The following is a 13,161-nucleotide window of genomic DNA, read 5'->3' as shown; positions in this document are numbered from 1 at the left end:
GGCGCCTACACAAAACTGGCGCAAATAGAATAGGCACATAGGGAAAACACACGACACAGATCTGTAAGTCTGCGGCATTGGTGATAAGTTGAGAAAACCGTCCCGAAACACATGTGCTACAAATCGCCACTGTTTCCTGCGCATGTACCCCGACATCAATATGTGATATGATCACCGTGCACACGTACACAGGCCGCACAACGGGTTGGCATATTCTGGATCAGGTGTCGTCTGTCTGTCATTATTGTACCAGTGCCTGTCGGAGCTCCTGAAGTGTCCTAGGGGTTTGAAGACGTGCAGCGATACGTCGAACGAGAGCATCCCAGACGTGCTCTATGGAGTTTCGGTCTGGAGAACAGGTGGGCCACTCCATTCGCCTGATATCTTCTGTTCCAAAGTACTCCTCCACGATGGCAGCTCGGTGGGCCTGTGCGTTATCATCCATCAGGAGGAATGTGGGACCCAGTGCACCCCTGAAAAGGCGGACATACTAGTGCAAAATGACATCCCGATACGCCTGACCTGTTACAGTTCCTCTGTCAAAGACATGCAGGGGTGTACGTGCACCAGTCATAATCCCACCCCACACCATTGAACCACGACCTCCATACAGGTCCCTTTCAAGGACATTAACGGGTTGGTGTCTGGTTCCTGGTTCACGCCAGATGATAACCCGGCTAGAATCACTGTTGAGACTATACCTGGATTCGTCTGTGAACATAACCTGGGACCACTGTTCCAATCACCATGTACTGTGTTCTTGACACCAGGCTTTACGGGCTCTCCTGTGACCAGGGGTCAGCGGAATGCACCTTGCAGGTCTCCGGGCGAATAAACCATGTCTGTTCAGTCGTCTGTAGACTGTGTGTTTGGAGACAACTATTCCAGTGGCTGCGGTGAGGTCCCGAGCAAGACTACCTGCAGCACTCCGTGGCCGTCTGCGGGTACTGATGGTGACATATCGGTCTTCTTGTGGTGTTGTACACTGTGGACGTCCCGTACTGTAGCGCCTGGACACGTTTCCTGTCTGCTGGAATCGTTGCCATAATCTTGAGATCACACTTTGTGGCACACGGAGGGCCCGTGCTACGACCTGCTGTGTTTGACCAGCCTCCAGTCGCCTTAGTATTCTACCCCTCATAACGTCATCAATATGTGTTGTTTGAGCCATTTTCGACACACAGTCACGATTAGCACGTCTGAAAACGCCTGCACACTTACTCGCTGCACCGTACTCTGACATGCACCAACACACCTCTGCGTATGTGGACTGCTGCCAGCGCCACCGTGCGACGACCGCAGGTCAAATGCACCGCATGGTCATACCCCAAAGTGATTTAAACCCGCAAACCGCCCACCAGAACGGTGTTTCACCATGAATCAGCATTATCCTTAATTTATGAGCATGAGTGTATTGTAAACAGTGAAGGAGAATATATTATTAACAACCAAGATCACTGTTATGTGTACCTGTTGTGTTTATTGAACTTATGGGAAAACGCTACAAACTTACGCACCAACCCAGTAAGTATACTGAGAACAATGAGGATCGTGTAACTTTTCTTGAGATACTCCTGACAACACCATTGGCTCCGATATGGGCGCTCACCTTCTACAACGCATTGGGTCCAGTCAGACTAATTTCTTAGAACTTGTCACATAAAATAGACCTACTTTCGTGCTCGAGGATGAGCTATACTATATCATACGTATTCTGTATGTAACGATAGTCCGGGATGGTACGAAAGACGTTCTTTTGAAAATTTGGGAATTAGATTGTAATTACTAGTACGTCGAGGTTTTGAGGTGAACTGTGAATTATGCTCTTTTGGAATAATCGGTGAAAAGCCTCCGCAAAAGCAAGGATTAGGATTCAACTACTGTTCGGCCGACCGGAGTGGCCGAGCGGTTCTAGGCGCTACAGTCCGGAACCGCGCGACCGCTACGGTCGCAGGTTCGAATCCTGCCTCGGGCATGGATGTGTGTGATGTTCTTAGGTTAGTTAGGTTTAAGTAGTTCTAAGTTGTAGGGGACTGATGACCTCAGAAGTTAAGTCCCATAGTGCTCAGAGCTATTTGAACCATTTGAACTACTGTTCCAAAACATAGTGTAGTCGGTTTGAAACGAACACAATAAATACGCCGTCTAATCACAGTATTACGTCTGCCGTTTGTAGAGCAATTTGAAGGTACTGAGTCAGGTGCTGATAGGTTTAAACGTGTATGCGGAGGCAGTCTATCTGCAGTTTTTTCCTCAGTCGTCGAAGGTTCTCCAACGGAGAATTCACAATTCAAGGTGTTTAATCTGGTTAAGAACCGCAGAATTTGTGATATGGTTAAGACCCGGAGAACTTGAAGGCGGTGGATGTCTTGAGCGTGCTCTTCTACAAGTGCTACAAAGAGCATTAGCCCTCATTCCAGAAAACAGTCGCTGCGCGCTGGTCGGTTGCTAACCGAAGCGCCTAAGGGTGGTTTTGATATGTTTTAATAGTCCTGTAATGAGCTACAAAAATATTTTTCTGGCTGTAACACCGCCTCGAGGGTTTTATGTTGTTTTGGCAATGATCAGAGTGAGTTTCTGAGTCGTCGCCCATACTGCGCTCCGCCATTCGTCCTTTACCAATCAGAAAACATTTCTCATCGCTGAAGCCCTTTAGCAGCAATTTTTTTTCATGCTCTGTTGTTGTAATGGGCGCAGACACTATACGTCTACACTGGAATCACGATGCACAGTAAGAAGTCCCTAAGCTGCTGTGGCGGACACGAACGTGCTTGCTCCATGTTTATTTGGACGGTGAATGGTTCCAGTGTAACTTTTAGACCTGCTTTCACGTATAATTGTAACCGACGTTCACGTTGAACATGGACGGCACATGCATCTTCCTGGTTAACATGTATGATTTGTTTGTATTTAAGCTGAAACAAAAAGTGTGTGTCAGGGAGATTGCGCAACCTTTTTTGTAGCTACACCCGCTACTGACGGAGTGTCAGTGGATGATTGGGAGATCATTTGTATTGTGCAAATGTGTAAATAAAGCTAGAATTAGGAACGTGACTTGCAGCACATGTAGTGGTTACATTAAAGGCCTATGAACTGTAATATTATGCGGAATACTGTGCAGTATAATTTAAAAGCAGTTAATGCAAAGATATCGAAATAATTAACAATAGGATTAAAGAAATTAAAATTACAATGCGTATTCTAAGGTTACAATAAAGAAGCAGGTATATACACTACGTCATATACAGGGTGTTACAAAAAGGTACGGCCAAACTTTCAGGAAACATTCCTCACACACAAAGAAAGAAAATATGTTATGTGGACATGAGTCCAGAAACGCTTACTTTCCACGTTAGAGCTCATTTTATTACTTCTCTTCAAATCACATTAATCATGGAATGGAAACACACAGCAACAGAACGTACCAGCGTGACTTCAAACACTTTGTTACAGGAAATGTTCAAAATGTTCTCCGTTAGCGAGGATACATGCATCCACCCTCCGTCGCATGGAATCCCTGATGCGCTGATGCAGTCCTGAAGAATGGCAAATTGTATCACAGCCGTCCACAATACGAGCACGAAGAGTCTCTACATTTGGTACCGGGGTTGCTTTCAAATGCCCCCATAAATGAAAGTCGAGAGGGTTGAGATCAGGAGAGCGTGGAGGCCATGGAATTGGTCCGCCTCTACGAATCCATCGATCACCGAATCTGTTGTTGAGAAGCGTACGAACACTTCGACTGAAATGTGCAGGAGCTCCATCGTGCATGAACCACATGTTGTGTGGTACTTCTAAATGCACATGTTCTAGCAGCACAGGTAGAGTATCCCGTATGAAATCATGATAACGTGGTCCATTGAGCGTAGGTGGAAGAACATGGGGGCCAATCAAGACATCACCAACAATGCCTGCCCAAACGTTCACAGAAAATCTGTGTTGATGAGGTGATTGCACAATTGCGTGCGGATTCTCGTCAGCCCACACATGTTGATTGTGAAAATTTACAATTTGATCACGTTGGAATGAAGCCTCATCCGTAAAGAGAACATTTGCACTGAAATGAAGATTGACACATTGTTGGATGAACCATTCGCAGAAGTGTACCCGTGGAGGCCAATCAGCTGCTGATAGTGCCTGCACATGCTGTACATAGTACGGAAACAACTGGTTCTCCCGTAGCACTCTCCATACAGTGACGTGGTCAACGTTACCTTGTACAGCAGCAACTTCTCTGACGCTGACATTAGGGTTATCGTCAACTGCACGAAGGATTGCCGCGTCCATTGCAGGTGTCCTCGTCGTTCTAGGTCTTCCCCAGTCGCGAGTCATAGGCTGGAATGTTCCGTGCTCCCTAAGACGCCGATCAATTGCTTCGAACGTCTTCCTGTCGGGACACCTTCGTTCTGGAAATGTGTCTCGATACAAACGTACCGCGCCACGGCTATTGCCCCGTGCTAATCCATACATCAAATGGGCATCTGCCAACTCCGCATTTGTAAACATTGCACTGACTGCAAACGCACGTTCGTGATGAACACTAACCTGTTGATGCTATGAGTCGCATGTCAACACAAGCACCTTCCTTCAATTGGGTCAACTGGCGGTGAATCGAGGAAGTACAGTACATAATGACGAAACTAAAATGAGCTCTAACATGGAAATTAAGCGTTTCCGGACACATGTCCACATAACATCTTTTCTTTCTTTGTGTGTGAGGAATGTTTCCTGAAAGTTTGGCCGGACCTTTTTGTAACACCCTGTATACACTACGTCATATATATGAGGGGCAGTCAGTAAGTAATGTAACACCATTGTTTTCTCGGCCAGTTTCGGTTGAAAAAATGCGGATTTTGTTGTGGGAGATAGTGGAATATTCCCGCTTGAGCCATTATAGTTTCTTGAAGTTCTGAGAGGTGGCGGCCTTCAAAATGACGTCTGTAATGGAGGTGCGTTCCAAGTAGAGAGCTGTCATTGAGTTTCTTTTGGCAGAAACTCAGAGCATCGCAGATATTCATAGGCGCTTGCAGAATGTCTATGGACACCTGGCAGTGAATAAAAGCACGGTGAGTCATTGGGCGAGGCGTATGTCATCATCGCAATAAGGTCGCACAGACCTGTACGACGATCTACGGCGGGCCGGCCAGCCGCACAGGCCAGTCACTCCTGCTGTGTGTTCATCGCCACAAAAATACAAACCATCTTCTCCATGTAACCGCAAGGCCTCACACGAGTCCGTTCACCCGAGAGGTGTTCGTAAAAATTCATCCAACTTGCCTTCCTCATCCACCCAACAGCCCGGATCTCGCATCTTTCGATTTCCATCTGTTTGGTCCAATGAAGGATTCACTCTGCAGGAAGCACTGCCTGGATGATGGTGAGCTTATGATATCGACCAGTAGAGTGGTACAATGCGGGTATACAGGCCCTCCCAGTAAGTTGACGTACAGCCGTCACATAGAACGGAGATTATGTTGAAAAATAGAGCTTTGTAGCCAGAAGAGTGGGGAATAATATGGTGTATTGGAATCCTGAAGAAAACAAACCTGCTTTCTGAAAAAATGTGTTGCATTGCTTATTGAACACTCCTCGTATATTTCTGTATATATTCAAAATTATAGCCCCCACTGTACTGGAAATTTGTAAGATGCATTTACTTTAGAATGGTACCTGCTTTACCAGCTATTTCCTGCTGTCGTCTGGATCTTTAGAGTGGCATGGTCCACAGCAGCCAAAGATGCACTACTACCTGATGTTGATGCTATGGCAATGTTTTCATCCTCAGTATATGTTGATGAAGGCATCAGAGGATCTTACTTTTGGTTGTGACTCTTTTGTTCGCTGTTCTTTTATGCCTTGGTTTCACATCTCTTAGTATTGGGTAATTCTTTTGGTAATACCAATAAAGTTAATAAATGTACCGAAATTTTCCCTTGCGATTGATAGCTTAAACACCTGTACATACGCGGATACCAGTAGACTTGAAAATGTTACACATTACTATGGCAGGCCATGTAATTTTTATTGAATTCTCCACTACGCTTCAGTGTGACATAGATATATAACACTATTTTTCAACGTAGTGACGAAGTCTGTGCAAACAACGGTCGGAACCAACCAATCGTTGAGTTCCTCGACGACAGAGATCCGCCCCTTGGCCACGGAGCCATTCGAGTACCGCTGTGTGAACGTCATCTTTGGAAAATCTCTTTCCCCCCACATATTTCTTTAAGTTCGCCGAAAAAAATGGAAATTGTATGGCGTACGATCTTCTTTCCTGATCAGTGTCACCCATATCTGTGCGGCCTTGATCATATTGTTGGAACCATTTTCCTAGGCTATATGCGACATGACTTTTTTTCTTTTTCATATACCGGCGGAATATAACCGTGAATCTCCGTGCAAATTAGACGTTTTTCCCGCAAGACTTGTACTGTCCGACATACTTCATCTGTTATCCGTACCGCGACAGAAATATGTCTGCAGAAAACCCGCAACACGCACTCTCTTCTGACAAGCGACACATTTGTTGTGCAATGGTCTTAGCGTGGGACATCAAGCATAACCAACTTTCTGAAGTCCCTACATATCATTGACTTCGTCTTCTTCGCAGGATAGCCCTTGTGCCTTGCCTATTATATCATCCTCAGGATTCATCCAGTCAACCACGAACGTCCCCCATGGTTGCAGCTTCAAATGTACGCTGAAAATCTGTATCTTCTCTTTCACCAAGACCAAACAGGTTTCTTTGTCGCATAAAAGATGATTCCATACTTTTGAAAGGGTATTTCAACATCTTACAGTTAACGAGCTTGGCGCGAATGATGCCCGATGCAGTAAGGCGGCGTTTCACTAAGCGGTTACAAAAAAATAAAATGAAAAACGAGTCTTAATTATTGCGAATTACAAATTAGACTTACTGCAGTATCAAGTGCTTGAGAGTACGAGAGTACGAAGATTGGAGATTCAAGTAAGATTAAATTTAATTAGGATATGCGTAGGTGATTAATGTGGATGCGCGGTAGAGATATCTGTGGTGAGGAATTAGCGAACTTGGACAGCCTGACTGTCTCATGTTCATACTTGCGCACGTCAGGTGACTTAGGTTGTGTAAATGTCACCGCAGATTAGAACTATGTAACGAAAAAAATATTGTAACATTTGATATAACGGCTGACTTTCCAATAGGAACAAGCCAAGAGCGTGGGGCCTTTGCCTTTAGTGGGAAAGTGCTCTATCGTCTGAGGTATCCAAGCACGACACACGACCAAGCTCATTCTGGTAATACTTGAGCACTGTTCTCACTGAGCCGATAGGATATACGATGGGACTCATGATAATTCGCAGAAGCAGCCCGCATTGGTCGAGCGCGTAGAAACGTAGTTGAAGCTTATTAACTAGCGCACACTGGGACGACAGCTACACAACACCGATATGATTCTCATTCGTATGCTCAGCGCGACACGGAGTGCTAATTGCTCCACGCTACTTCGAGGACTATTCGGAAAGTTAGGAACGATCGGTCGCGAAATGGAAACCACAGTGAAAATCAAAACTGTCTTATTTGCAACAGCTAAACGATTCAGCCGCTTCTCTACATAGTCGCCGCTCGACATAGACATCTACCGTAGAGTTGTACCAACTTCGCAGTACCCTCGTTATGGAAATGGATATGAGCGTTTGGCGTCATTGGCCGGGAGGCCCATTGCGGGGCATTTCCGGCCGCCTTGGTGCAGGTCTACATTCGACGCCACATTGGGCGACCTGCACGCCGGATGGGGATCAAATGATGATGAAGACCGCACAACACCCAGTCCCTGAGCGGAAAAAATCCCCGACCCGCCGGGAATCGAACCCGCGTCCGTAGGACGGCAATCCGTCACGCTGACCACTCAGCTATCGGGGCGGACACCCTTGTTATAGAAGGCAGCCACATGTGCTTTCCGACATTTTAATACGCTGGACCGCAACTCGCTGTCTGTGCCAAAATGTTGTCTTCATAGCCAGCGGTTCATTTGAGCAGAGGTAATAAAAATCAGGGGGAGCCAAGCGAAGGCTGTTTGGTGCGCTATCGAACACTTCCCATAGAAAAATCCATGGACCGTCTTCATTGCCGCTCCAGTGTGCCTCCGAGAATTTTCATGAAGGAAAATGGATGACAGTTACGTTATGTGGGGTTGCGTGAAATCAGGCGAAACCTCGCAGTGTGCACCTATATTTGGCGGAAGACACTATTTTCTAGGCATCTTTACGCACTCATTGTGCTCTCAGAACTGAGGAGAGAGACGTGACTGTACCTATGGGAATACTAGAGACACAGTCCCATACAATTTGCAAAGCTTCATCGGATTTTCACTGTACTTTCTATTTCGCGACCGATCGTTCCTTACTTTCCGAATAGCCCTCGTATATCGTACGATACACGGGGAGGAAAATTTGAAGTCATGTGATGCACCTAGAAAAAAAAAAGATTTTTTAAAAATTTAGGTGAAGCAATGTTACATCCGTGTGTGGTTACTTTCTTAGTAAAACTTTTTGTGTAAAAAATAAAAAAGGCACTGTTGTGGCATTCGCGCTTGTTCTCCACTAAGCGGTCTTTCTCATTTGATTTTGTAGGAAATACTCCGTAAAAAAGTTGATGTTTTTCCATTTTACAGCCTGACGTCACAGATTGATAATGAATGTTTTTCTTTTCGCTACTGTCCGTAGTCGTTGCGATACTTCGAAATTAAGTAAAACACAGCGCATATTCGAGAAATGCGCAGTAAAAAAACGTAGTGTATGGCCATTTTACGTTTGGTGCGTTTTAGGTCATAAGGTGCTATCTACCAAATATAGCTAACATGTCGAAATTGTTTTTAAGCCTGAAGGAGAGCCATACCTCTTTCCATTCCCGATTAAATACGTGATATATTTGGAAGTTGTCCGCAACGAGCTTGGCAGCGGCGCGCCACATGCAAAGCAATTGCCGCCTGCTGTGTCTTGCTGCTTGGCCGGCCGGGGGGGCCGAGCGGTTCTAGGCGCTTCAGTCTGGAACCGCGCGACCGCTACAGTCGCAGGTTCGAATCCTGCCTCGGGCATGGATGTGGTGATGTCCTTAGGTTAGTTAGGTTTAAGTAGTTCTAAGTTCTAGGGGACTGATGACCTCAGATGTTAAGTCCCATAGTGCTCAGAGCCATTTTTTTCTTGCTGCTTGTTGTCTGGCTCTTGCGGGAACAGAAGTGTCGCACGAATAACCGTCGCGTAGCGCGATCTGCGTGTCCTGTCGCATCAGTGAGAATCGTGCGCCACAGTAATGAGTCGCTGGATTTGACGTGCAGGTAGGTGTTTCTTTGTGGCTAAGTGTGTTGTTTGGGTTTGGCAAGGAGTGTCGGCGATGGGGCGATCCGTGAGGCGAGTGGAGATGAGGGCGACCATTAGCGCAGGGCGCACAGCGCGGGCGGGGAGGGCCACGGCGGCGCTGGCGGAGGCGGCGCTGCCCGCCGGCCGTGCCCGCTGCCCGCCGCCAGTCGCTCCCGAGGTCCGCTCGCGGCAGGTGCGCCACTCACTGTCTGTCTCTCGTGTGCTGTGTGACATGTGGATGCGACAACACGCCGAAACGTGGCGGCTCGCCGGCTGCGCCTGCGCCGCCGTGCCGCTGCCTGTTCCCGCGCCCCTTCCCACGCCGACGACACCGCCACTAGCAGACACTCCAGAGGACGTCTCTTTCAGGTACGGCCCCAGTAGTCGCAGCTTCCAGTCGACGACGAGGCTAAACCTGTTGCGGTGCCAGTAGGATTCTTAGAGCTGTATGCGGACCGGTGGACTGTGTGCTTCTGTTGATACGACAGATGAGTCCGTTGCTCCAGTGAGTTGCGTCCAGTGACACTTTTGATAAGAAACCCGACAGCTACGTACTTCGTTGTGAATGATTCCTTAGATCGCGTGTTCGACCTGTAGACTACTGGTTCTTCCAGTAGAGGGGTTTTTGTGATTAGAATATAATTACATCGCTCACGTTCAGAGCTTATGTGTTTCTTGTAAAACGGCTGCGCCGTACTGCTCTGGAGCTTTGGAGATGGGTGGGAATCGCATACTGTCGTCTTAGAGGAGCTGTTTTGCGTTTACTTTCTCCAATCTCTTACAGCCTGTGTGATGTGTATGTGTATCGCATGAATCAATATGATGAGCCTGCTCTGTTCATCATCCAATTTTATACGATCCACAATAGTCCAGTGGACCTTTGATTGTCATAGCGAAATCGTAAAAAATGACGAAATGAACTTCTCTAATAATAAAAAATAATTCCGTGTGTGTCAAAGGTCTGGTGCAAGTCTTTCAATCGGACGCCACTTGCATCGTAGTGCGTGTCTCTAAACTACCAGAAATCCTGCCGGGTATAGGGGACCGTGCGGTTTAACATGGCATCCGACACTTCTCTAAGGAAGGACGAAACATTAGGGATTAACGTGCCGTCAACGATGAGTTCATAAGAGATGGAGTGAAAAGTCGGTCAGGGCGACAATGCAGATGGAATTCGGCGATGCATTTTCAAAGGAACCATCCTGGTCTTCATCTTAAGCGATTTAGAGATATAACGGGAAAACTAAATGTGAATGTTCCGATGGGAATTTCAACCGTCGTCCTCCCGAATACGACTCCATTGTCTTACCGCGGCCATCTCCCTCGGTGTTCACCAATAAGACACACGCACGTCTCCTTTTCTAAGAAAGCCATGTGATCGAAAAATTAAAGCAATGTGAAACATAGGTAATGGTGATGCCAGGTAATTTTGGAATAACGATGGTGCGGACAGTCTCATGTTCACACTCACTGCACTGTTTATGTATACGAACTGTCACGAACGCAGTTTGTGGTTAATTCTATAGTTTTGTACATCAAAATGCTAGCTAATCGACCGCGGCTTCTTTAGTGAAAGATGACTCCTCAATGGCTGCCTGAGTAAATGACCGATTTCGACCTTAAAAGTTTGGGTTTTGTTACCTAGTTGGTCCTAGGGTTTCATCTGTCGCTTTTCACTACTTTCCAACTCTCATCTGCACAGTGGTTTGAATTTAATCTCAAAATTCCCCCAACCCATTCCCCCAGTCATGTGTCCACCCACGTTACTTGGCCGAGGAAAGCAAAGATATATCTTCTTCAATAGTTCATGCTTAATGAAGCATTGGAGAGTGGACATAACCGGTGATGCGTTATTGAAAAATGGGAACGTTTATATGTTATAGTCACCGAAACATTGCAACCAAAAGAATTACAAATCTGTCGAGAACACAAGGTTACAGTGACCAGTATCAGCAATAGGGCCTTGCCAATTTTTACTCCTAACGCTCAACGTTCATCTCTCAAAAAAATCGGACACCAAAATGATTCGCGAGTCTTGACTACGCATGACAGTGCCATCATTGGAAGTATCTTCATTTCAGATATTTCACGGACTTGTTAATCTTGAAGTTTTCCCAATGGGATAACTGTGTCTTCAAAAAATAAATCATGGAAATGCGATTATGCGTCTTTCACTGACGTTGTTGCTTTTCTTTTGCCTAGTTTTTTTTCCTGTGATTCGCTTTTCAGGATTTGGCAGTTTTTGTTATGTAACAATGTAGCATGATGCCCTACCTTACGTCATAGTTTTCGCAGTAACCTAAGAGAGGGAAGTCTTGTGCACATCTGTCTGTGATTTGTGGAAACTTTGTTCTGCGTGTGAACGTATTTTAAATGTTTGTGTATCGTATTCTCTGAGACGGAATTTGGATACTAGCCCAACATTTGCCTAAATAAGCGTGGGATCGCCTAAAACCCCTGCTCAGGTTGGCAAAAATACCAGCCCGCGATAGTTAGTCCTTGGCGCAGATTCGACCCGACTTTAAGGTACCTCCTGTCTCGTAAGCTAGCGCGCTGCGCTTTACGCTATACGAGCAGGTATCATGCCCCATTTTCCGACTAACCTTGATGATGACTGAGGTGTTCAGCTGAAAAATCGATTGAAGGTTGCTAAGTAACCAGTTGCATTCCGCGATGAGTTGCCATGCACCGACGGACAGGAGTTTACAGTGAAGTTGGAACTTGTTTTCATCGTCTTCCGGAGATCTTTGTCACTGAACAAAAGTATCTCTTATAAAAGTTTTCCAACCAAATCGACGACTGCTGAGTTAATCTCAAAATCCAACCACATGTATCTGGCCACGGTAATTTATAACACGGTAGAGTTCGACATGTACGTGTTATACAGATAGATTACGTAACGTACTGTGTGTTTTTTTGGAATTTCACTACCCACTAAACGCTAAAATATTGAAGTGAAAATAGGGGTGCAAAGCATCAAAATGTAATCCTAACCTTTAAGAGCCTTGAAACTGCGTATACAGCTTTCAGTTCATTATTTCTGTCGCGAGCGTGGATTGAATTAATTTAATATCGTTTTTATAAATAACTTCTCCCAAACTTATATGAAAATGGATATTTATGTTTGCAGAATGCTATCATCTTGAACATCTGAATGATTGCCGGCGGAAGCTGCACGAGTGTCATTTCCAAGCAATCCGTTATTGTGATAGAGTATGTCGTCACTCTCTCCAGACTCCGTTTTGACTGTCTTACGAGTAACAGCTCTGTAATGTAGCAATGACTTACTCTTCATCGTAAGAGGCACCATGAACAGAATTATAACTTCCTTGGTCACTGACACTATATGTAACACCCACCCTTCCGGCACTAGTCATTCAATCATTTCATGAAGAAATTTTAAGAATGCATGTTCTTAAGTATTGTGTACACTTTCTTCCAAGAAATGAGAAGCACATAGATAGAACCCTACTCGACTATAGAGCGGAGCAGCGAACTCACCGGCAGCATTCCAGACAGCGAGAAAAAAAGTTTCTCGAAACTTCTACCGGACTGGCTCCTTTATAAGGCGAAGACCGAAGGATGGGAGGAGAGGGGGACGATGGCAGGTGGAGATAAGGAGGTGGTGTAGGTCAATGCTGAGACGCGGCCGACTCATTTTCTGTGTTCCGGCCAGGGTTGTACACGCTGTCTCCCACTGTATGCTAACCTTGCTCCTCCATTTCCGATAGCTCCAGAAACTTCAGGCGCTGTTATGGTTGTGTTTTGTCTTCCCGTACAGCGTTCACGTGGAAAGAAAAATGAGTGATTATTCTGCAT

The 13,161-nt window shown here is 45.8% G+C and overlaps 1 protein-coding gene across 2 annotated transcripts in view; it reads left to right on the top strand.

The window, feature by feature from the left end:
• The window catches only part of LOC126192404 (protein similar), a 734,705-nt gene that overhangs the window by 296,114 nt on the left and 425,430 nt on the right, over positions 1-13,161 (top strand). Inside the window, exon 1 of one of the 2 annotated variants that reach the window (XM_049932600.1) lies at positions 9,524-9,711. The exons of the other annotated variant lie outside the window; for it this stretch is intronic. Within the exon in view, the coding sequence (XP_049788557.1) occupies positions 9,575-9,711 (137 nt within the window). The 5' untranslated portion in view covers positions 9,524-9,574. Of the gene's footprint in view, positions 1-9,523; positions 9,712-13,161 lie in introns of those variants that run through there. 2 annotated transcript variants of the gene reach the window in all.

Source organism: Schistocerca nitens, chromosome 1 (assembly GCF_023898315.1).
Source record: "Schistocerca nitens isolate TAMUIC-IGC-003100 chromosome 1, iqSchNite1.1, whole genome shotgun sequence".
NCBI classification, from domain to species: Eukaryota; Metazoa; Arthropoda; class Insecta; order Orthoptera; family Acrididae; genus Schistocerca; species Schistocerca nitens.
Note: the sequence above shows the minus strand (reverse complement) of the source record. Positions and strands in the feature narration are given on the sequence as shown.